This window comes from Phyllostomus discolor, chromosome 6 (assembly GCF_004126475.2).
Source record: "Phyllostomus discolor isolate MPI-MPIP mPhyDis1 chromosome 6, mPhyDis1.pri.v3, whole genome shotgun sequence".
In the NCBI taxonomy this organism is placed as follows: domain Eukaryota; kingdom Metazoa; phylum Chordata; class Mammalia; order Chiroptera; family Phyllostomidae; genus Phyllostomus; species Phyllostomus discolor.
The window spans coordinates 95,972,299-95,982,075 of NC_040908.2; the positions used below are offsets into that span (position 1 = coordinate 95,972,299).

The following is a 9,777-nucleotide window of genomic DNA, read 5'->3' on the forward strand; positions in this document are numbered from 1 at the left end:
AATTAACAGTCACATTTCACAAAATCTAGCTTTAGTTACCCATGAGGTAAATCTGACATATCTCCACTATTGGCAAAGAGAGATTTCGTTTCTTTGACTAGGCCCATCTTTGCAATTGAGGGAGATGTGAAAATAAAATATATATCTAGAAATGAGAATGTATACTTCTATTACAAGTAGCTATTAAACAGTACTCAAAATACGTATTTTGTACTTGTTAAGTAAGAAATCTCTGGGGCAAGAAATAATATGGCCCTAAATCAGCCATCTCTATACTTGGTCATGCTTATTCATATACATGCTTAATACATTCTTTATGAAACAAAGTTAAATGCCTATCATTTCTTATTAAAAGCTTTCAGCAGCAAAATGCAAGGTATTTCAATCCATCACTGAATATCCTGTAATATTCATGTGTCCCTCAGGAGGCAGGCAATATCCTGGCCCATAAACCAATGAATGGTTCACTTCTGGTGGATCTAAAAAGTAAAGGCTAGCTAAGGGGTAGTCCAGGCCTACAGGAACAACAAGGATACCACAACTGGCTTGGGGGACTTCCAAAGGAAAGGAGTTGGGGGGTGAAGGAGAGGAAGAGATAAAGAGGAAATGGCTTAGCCAGAATTCTATGGGGAAATGAACCTTAGGAGATGACCTACAGAGAATCTTGGAAATTTGAAGGTATTCCCTTAACTACTCTGAAACAGCCATCCCTTAAAAGACACTAGCAGATTCCAGGAAGTAAAGTATGTGTCCATATCAAAGCAACGGCCACTTTACATTTTAGAAGAACCAAGACCTAAGGCCAGTGTGCTATCTTAAAGGACTAACATTCTTGCTCCCTATCAGAAACTCTGTCCAAAGTCTGGTATAATACTTAACTGAAACATTCCCATGGTCACAAAGATGACAAAATAGTCCTTCCTACTGAACTTCTGAAAGTGTTCATTATAAAGAGAAAAATAAATAAAGAAAAAAGACATTTTAAGACATATTTTGGAAAATGAGAAAAGTTATATTAGGTTATATTGTATCCAATGTAAATATACTGTTTATATATACACACACGTGCAATACATTTTTAAATCAAAATCCTATTTTGCTAAAAACAAAATTTCCATTAACCAGACCCCAAATAAGAGGGAGCTTTATACAGGAACAATATATGTAAGTTGTTAATTCTAATTTGTGCTAAATGCAATAAATACAGTTTACTTGGATAGCATGGCAGTCCTAGGAACAGAGGGAGAAGGGAGTTTGAAGATTAGAAAAGACCTTAGACATGTAAAAGGATGCTCAACATCATTAGCCATCAGAGAGATGCAAATCAAAACCACAATGAGATACCACCTCATACCTGTGAGAATGGTCATCATTAATCAACAAACAAGTGCTGGCAATGATGTGGAGAAAAGGGAACCCTAGTGCGCTGTTGGTAGGAATGCAGGCTGGTGCAGCCACTGTGGAAGAGTATGGAATTTCATCAAAAACTAAAAATGGAACTGCCTTTTGACCCAGCAATTCCATTGGTGGGATTATACCCTAAGAATCTTAAAACACCAATTTAGAAGAACCTATGCACCCCTATATTCATAGCAGCATTATTTACAATAGCCAAGTGCTGGAAGCAACCTAAGTGCCCATCAGTAAATGAATGGATCAAAAAACTGTGGTACATTTATAAAGTGGAATACTATGCAGGAGAAAGAAAGAACTCCTACCACCCTTCATGACAGCATGGACGGAACTGGAGAATATTGTGCTAAGTGAAATAAGCCAGGTGAAAGACAAATATCATATGATCTCACCTATAAGAGGAACCTAAACAAACAAGTAAAATGGAATCAGAGGCAAGGAAACAAGGAACAGACAGCACCAGAAGGGAGGGAGATAAGGGTGGGAAGGGACTAGTCATGGAACAGGTATGGATGACCCTTGGACATGGGCAACAGGGTGAGGATTGACTGTGAGAGGAGGTGACTGGGCGAACAAGAGCAAAGAGGAAAATTGTGACTATAGGAGAACAACAAAAAACATTAAAAAAAAAACTTTCTGGAGATGTCACAGTAGTTTTGAAGAATTTGTATGTTCCACTCATTGCTATGAGGAACTGTGGCTCAGCAGTTCTCAAATACTTCAGTTTTGAAACCCCTTCACACTCTTAAAAATTATCAAGGACCCCAAAGAGCTTTTGTTTATGTGTTGGTTACAACTGTCAACATTTACTGTATTAGAAATTAAAACTGAGAAAATTATAAGTGTTTGACTCATTTATAATAATCCCTTAATGTTATGTAAGTCACATATTTTTATAAGAATAAATTTTCCAAATCATAAAGAGTGATTTACATTTTTGCAACTCTCTTTAGTACAAATGATAACCAAATTTCATATGTGCTTCTGCATTCAATCTCTTGTAATATGCTTTGACCAAAGTTAGGAAAATATGGCTTAACACAGATAATATAGTTGGAAAATATGAAAGATAGTTGTAAATATTCTTCTTTGATATCACACCAAAACTTGACAAGTAGAGCTTCTTAAAGATTAGTTGCAAAGTAGAATCTGAAACCCTATCAGTGAACTTAACTTTCTAGTTTTATTAAAATTTGTGTCCTATACTTTGAATGGATCTTTTACCCATGTATGATTTTGATGAAGATTTTCTCAAAAATGAACAGTGATCCTGAAAATTTAAGAAAAATAACTGACAATACTTTCTGTGATTTAAAAAAAAAATCAGATGCCAAAGATCATGCCCATTGTGCTTAACTGATTGGTTCTTAGCTGAAAAAGGCAGGGCCTGAGTAGCAATGGCTTTATACACTGGTCACTTGGAAGACACTGGTTCACTGACTTATGTAGATCTTCCAAATGTTGCCAAATTTTGTTATACATCAAAATACCATATCCATTAGTATCACCCAAGAAGAATGCCTTTGAGAATTGGGAAGCTTTTAGACTAATGATGGCAGATATACATTTTCCAAAATTCTAGTATTTCCTTGAAAGTTTGAATTTTTTTCACTGGTAATGAATACTGTCAGGTTTTTTCCTGGAAATTTTAGGGCCACAGCCATTTTTAAGGAATTTTTAACCAAATACCCAAAGTTTGTCTGACAGGTGTTCTTTTAAATAAAAATGGGGTTATTGAACATCTTTTTAATTTTAAATTAACATAAAATTAACTTTTTCATATGTGTAGCTCAGTGTATTTTCACATATCTGTCTACCTACCTTCATAGTCAGGAAACAGCAGTTCTATCACCCAAAAACTCCCCTAATGCTGCCTCTTTGTAGTCGAAACTTCACCCCACTGCAGCCCCTGACAAACACTGATCTAATCTCTGTCCCTTTAGTGTTGCTTCTTCTAGAAATGTCACCTACATAGAATCATAGAGGATATAACATCTGGAGATTGGCTTCTTTCAGTGTAATGTCTTTGGAGACTCGTGTGTGTTGCTTTTTATGACTAAGCAGTATTCCATTGTATGGATATACCATAGTTTGTTTTACATTCACTTGTTAAAGGATATTTGGGTTTCCAGTTTGGGGCAATTTTGAATAAAACTGCTATAAATATAGCTTTCAAATGGTGTTACATTTCAAAAGTGGGTAGTTTAGCTTGTAACCAAAACAACTGCACATATTCTTTACCTACAGACAGTGAATGTGCTACACAGAAGTGCTTTACATACTTCTAATTTTGTCACACAGGATATTTTAAGCAGACAGACATTCAGGGTCAAGATTTAAATTTAAATTCTTACTGCTTCAAGGACTCTTTTTTTTCAGTCATTTTTTTAATTTTTCAGGAGTTTATTTACTTACTTTTTAGAGAGGGAAAGGGAGGGAGAAAGAGAGGGGAAGAAACATCAATGTGTGGTTGCCTCTCACATGCCCCCCACTGGGAACCTGGCCTGCAACCCAGGCATGTGCCCTAACTGGGAATTGAACCAGTGATCCTTTGTTTTGCAGCAGTCCAGTGCTCAATCCACTGAGACACAGCAGCCAGGGCTGAGGACACTCTTAAATGAAATGCATTTTTTTCCCCACTGAATAGATGACAGTAAATACAATTAATGTTTGGTGCCACTACCCTGACTTACACTAAGGGGCCAGCAGTTTTTACTTCAGTGCTGTTGCACACAGTGGAAAAAAGCAATTAAGTCTTAGTATGGCCATAAGAATAGTTTTGAACCCTCGATTTCCAAAAGGTCTTGGACACCACCAGGATATGAAGATCGTATTAGACAAGTATTGTTTTATCTGAAGGAATGAACCAAAACAACTGTTACGGAAATAATAGAACTAGCCAGCTAATGCCTTTCCTTTCCTACCAGGTGCTCTGCAATAAAGGGTCAAAGAGTAGCTAAAATTAATATTTCCAACCTATATTACCTGTGGGTTTTTTGGTACCTATAGGCATTCCCAAGATGCTAAAGCTGGAATGTGGATATTCTCTGACAACCTGAATACTGAGGGAGACAACTGAAATACTGTTTTATTTATTATAGAAGCAGTAATGAGAATTAAATGGACACCTTACTAGTTAGTTGTATGACAAAGGCCATGCCACTTAAATGTTCTCTGTTTGTGAAAATCAACTGAGATAACATGAATACACTCTAAATATTGTGGTAGTCAAGACAAACATAACCCAATCCCTTCAAAGGGGAAAAAAGAAAGAGATGAAGAGATGGGGGAAAAGACAGGAGACTTTTACTTCCATAACTCTTCTCCCAAATCAGTTTTGTTTTCCTTTGCCCTAGAATTGCCCCCAACTTCTAAAAGCACAATCATCCTTAACTTTTGGTTTTTTCAAACCTAGTGTCAATTTCCCTCTTCTGCTGAAGTGTCCAAAATGCAATTTTATTTTATTATTTGAAAAAACAAAAGCTACCCAATGGATTACTATTTAAGGCAGGGCCGGGGGGTGGGGGGGGGCACTGAATACAAATACATATATGCAAATTTTAAAATGTTCATCATTCTAACTAAAAGCATATCTTTACCTCCCATTTACAGGCAATAATTAAATGGGACAAAAATGTAAAGAATAACCAAATTATTCAGTTATATATTTAGTTATGTATATATTGCCACAACACAAAAAACGAAGATATGAGGAAAAAAGAAAAATAAATAGGCTTGTCTTTTTTATATTTATAGTTGTACTCTATGGTTTACAAAGTATTTTAACATGCATTATTTCTCTCAAGCTATGCAGCTACCTGTAAGGTAAGTGGAAATCACCTCCATTTTACAGAGAAAACTAGGTTTCAAGGAAGTTAACTAACTTGCCCACAATTTTATAAAGGACCTATCAAAGACCTAACTATGAGCACATTTTGTGGATCCCAGAATCACTACATTAGCAGTTAAGTTTTAGCAATTTATTTGGGCATGGGAAGAGTAGCAGAATCCCTTTTACAAATGAAACCCTTTTAAGTTTGTATTCTCAAACATAAAAATTTAACATAAGTAGAGATGTACAGAAACAATATTTTAATGAAAGGTCAGTGCCTTCACAATCAATGACAGTCTTTCTCAAAAGTGTCATATTGCCCCAGCTGGTGTGGCTCAGTGGACTGAGCAGTGCCTGTGAACCAAAGGGTGGCTGGTTCAATTCCTGGTCAAGGCACATGCCTGCATTGTGGGCCAGGTCCCCAGTAGGGGGCACAGGAGAAGCAACCACACATTTATGTTTCTCTCCTTCTCTGTCTCCCACCCTTCCCAAGAATAAATAAAATCTTTTTTTAAAAAGTCATATTAACAAAAATCTTCAAATAAAAGGTAGCAGAACAAGGTTTACGTCAAATCCTATACAAAAACCTTACAACCAAAGATAACATTTTAAACAATGTTAAAATTGGATCCAACTTAAAAATTTAATCCAACTCAAGCATTTTTGAACACGAGTATTTCAGGAGCCCATAAAAAGCTGTTTGAAAACTACTGTATAGTAAGTTGCTATCATAAATTCACTGCTTAATCTCCACTTAATTCACTTAGATAAAATGAAAAAAATGTTTTTGACAATCAAAACTATGTATGTAAGAAACCTGATTAAATAAGGCAGAATATAGCCACAGCCAAAGCAATTCCATTCTGTTCTCAGAACCATACTGAATTGCTATTAACTGACAATTTTGACTTGAAAAATGAGGTTTGCACGGTTTAATCCAGTATTTCGCATTTTATTTCCAGTGTCTTGGCTTACAAAACCATCAAAATTTTCAAAATAAGTGACTATATAAGCAAAGCGGAAAACTACAACAACCAACAAATATATACCACTGAAACTACTAAATGTACTTAGAATTTTTAAGTGTTAAATTCTGTATAGTGCAGAATTTCATTCAATCTAAAGCACCAACTGCTTAAAAAAAGTCCATTGTAATGTGCCACCTTTCACTTGTTGGAAAATTAGTGGACTGACAGTTACCTACCTTTCTTAATGCAGTTTGGCACTCCACTTTAAAATATATCTAGTTGTCCCTGGAATTTTTTCAAGTACAATGTATTACACTTTCAAACTCATTAACTTTTCCAAAATAAATACAAGCATTTCATTTATTAGAAACTTTATTGCATTATTTCATTGATAATAGAACAAGTTAGACATAGTAAGAGTTATAGACTTGTGGACAGTTTTGTTTTCCTCTGCAGTTTACTTCTCCATTCTTTTTACTGACCTAAATTTACCAAATTAGACATGTTCCATATCTGAAGAAGCTCTTTACTTTGGAAGACACTGAAGCAAAATTAAGTTCCTTAGAAGGAACTTCTAAGTGTGACTCCCGTACAATATAAAATTCTATTTTTAGATATTGGGTTAAACTAAATTACTTCATGTGAAGGTGAATCCAGTTCTTTAAGATCCCTACACTCCCCCCTACCCTCCCCAAATTCAACACATTGTAACAAATTAAGCCACTGACAGAAAAAGGCATCATGCCACAAATAAAGGTGGATCTTCCTTCATCATTAATGAGGGTCAGAACAGCAAAAGATTAATTCACACTGGGTGTGCATGAGTTTCATTCTTCCATTATTAACTACACTGAACAAAAATTTAAAATGCTATGACTCACTTAGTTATAAGTGGAAAACAGGATAAATTCAGAAAATCACATTTAGAAAGCTGTAGATAAATTTTACTTAGAACTACATACTTTGTATCAACAAGAAAACCATCTCATTAGAAATAAATTCTTACATGTTATTTTTAGGATGAAGAATTGAAAATGCTAAACACTTGGTATCTTTTAAGAACATTTAAGATTAGTACTCTTTAATAAGCTACAAATGTTGCCAAGTCATGTCATAACTGGCTCAAACAATCCCATTTCCATCTACAGCTATTTTATGCTACTGCATGAATCAATATTAAATACCCCTTGGAGTCACTAAAAACTGGATTATTGGCAGGTATGAACAGTAATTACAAAATGTGAAAATGGTAAATATCCATTTTCCATATACCTCTTCCATTAATAATGCTTAGAAATGAAAATGTTCTTTCTGAGTATATATAGATTCTTACAAGCCAAGACAAAGATACAAGGAATGCTAGCAGAGTATGATGGATCCATAGCCATAGTTCTCTCAAAAGAAAAATAAAATAGATTCTGAAGTCTATAGCACCTCCAAACATTTTATTAGCCTACCAATATGCCAGTCATTTAAAAAAAATCAAAACCAATATAGTTTTTACCTGATTCAGTTAAAAGAAATAACTAGCTGTTATTCTAGTCAGGCTTGAGTTAAAACAAATGTGTAACAAACAACACTTTTTTTCATGTTAAAGACATAACCTATCACTTTTAAAGTTAGGGAATAATCATTCTTTTAAAAGCTCATTTGAGATGCCTTTGGCCCTGCAGTGAAAGAGTTAACATTGGACTAAGCAGATCTGCACTTCTGATCCATTACATTTCTCACAAGCTGCCCTACAATGGGCTGAACAAGTATCAACTGTAATTTGATTCCAGAGTTTATGGAAAAAAAATAACTGCACATACTCAACATGAACATTTAATACAAATGTTTCAAGAAAAACATACTAAATAAGAGCAACTTAAGGCATATATAACTGTTCAATTAACATCAAATCTGCAATCCCTTTTCTTTCTTCATGCTCTCGAATAAAATAGGAAAGAAAAAAAAAGCAGCAGCCCTACTGCAGGGAAAAGAGGTTTGAAAAACAACTTTGATTGGCACTTGGCCTGACCCACAGAGGAAGAAAAACAGTTTTTGGACAAAGAGCGCAAATATTTGAGCTTGCTTACTTAGATGCTTGCTTTCTTTCTTAATAAATAAAGAACAATCCCAGCTGAGCTGTATTTAGAGAAATTGACTTAAAAACGGTGCCCTCTTCATCTTAGTCTTTCAGTCCCAACGCATTTGCATAGCTCAGCAGTTTTAATTCATTTGTACTGGACAAACAGAAGCACCTCAACTTATGTTTCCACTTAACGAAATGTAAAAATAGTTTGGAAAAGAACAATTTGATTATAATATTATCCAGTGCCCAGCGTTAAAGTCTGATTAAAAGCTTTTCTGGGTGTAAAGCGACATCCCCCCCCCCCGCCCCGCCCCACGTTAAAGGAACGATTAAGCCAAGTAAGTTAACCAATACTGGAGTAAACTTTCTATCAGTCACTCTAGGAAGCAATAAGCTAATGGTGCGTCCGATTTTTCTGGACAAACGAGGTGGGCGGCAGGGGTTACTAAAAAGGGATAACTCGCATCTACCTCAGTCCCCTCCTCCCCCAATCCCAGCCCGAGGAAATGTAAGGTCGAATAGCATTTCCCATGGGCATAAAGTTGAAGCTACTTTACCAGTACCTTCCATGACTGAGCTATAGACATAAGACGACCATCAGAAGAATGTAAAAAGGGGGTGTTAGGGGAAAGCGCGCAAGGAAGGCAGAAGCAACCAAGTAAACAAAAACACCCGCAAGAGATAGGCACAGCAAAAAGGGAGACAGGTTCCGCGAGACCAGAACAGGCTGTTCTGATTTCGCACCAACCTCCACCAACAGCACCAAGAGAAGGATCGAACAGGTCCCACGCTCCTCCCTTACGAAAAATAAATCCCCAACCCCTCGGGACTAGTGTCTGTCCCCGAAGAGATAAAAGCAGCAGCAGCAGTTTAACCCTGCGCCCTCAACCCACGCCCCCCTTTTCGGTCTTGGCGTAGGGAACGTGTCCCGGGATCCCTTTGAGCCTCGCCCCAAGAGTGCGCCCGGGGGCCAGCAGCCCGAGCCCTGGCAGGCAGGAAGCGCCCCTCTCTAGCCGGACCTCAGGCCGAGCCCGTACCTTCCGCAACACTTTCCGGCAGTTGGTACAGAGCAGGTAGTTGGCGGCGGCCGATGGGCTGCTGCCGCCCCGGTTCATCGTGGCTGCGGGCCAACGAGGGCGGGCGGCGGGCCGAGACCGGGTTGTCACTGAGGCCGCTTGCGCCGCTGCAGAGCTGGACCGACCCCCGCACCGCCGGTAGCGCTTCAGACTCAGCCTCCTCCGGCGGGATATTGGGATAGGAGGCGATGACCTGAGAGCAAGCGGCCGCTGTCCCAGGCTACTACCGCGGCGGCTCCCGAAGCGACGGCGGAGACGGCGGCGGCTGCTCCTCACCGTCCCGTTGTTCTACCCGCCTCCATCCTCCAGACCCCCGCCCCCGCCTGGGTAGGACGAGCAGCCGCCACCGCTGCCTCCGCCGCCGCTGCAGCGCCTCAGTGCGGCCCCGCCCCCGCCTCCCCACCACCTTCACCA

General features: G+C 38.2%; 1 protein-coding gene across 1 annotated transcript in view; it reads right to left on the reverse strand.

Annotated features, from left to right (window-relative positions):
• The window catches only part of SESN3 (sestrin 3), a 78,251-nt gene extending 68,507 nt beyond the window's left edge, over positions 1–9,744 (reverse strand). Inside the window, exon 1 of the mRNA XM_028516319.1 lies at positions 9,325–9,744. Within this exon, the coding sequence (XP_028372120.1) occupies positions 9,325–9,402 (78 nt within the window). The 5' untranslated portion in view covers positions 9,403–9,744. The remainder of the gene's footprint in view (positions 1–9,324) is intronic.
• Positions 9,745–9,777: the final 33 nt, after the last annotated feature.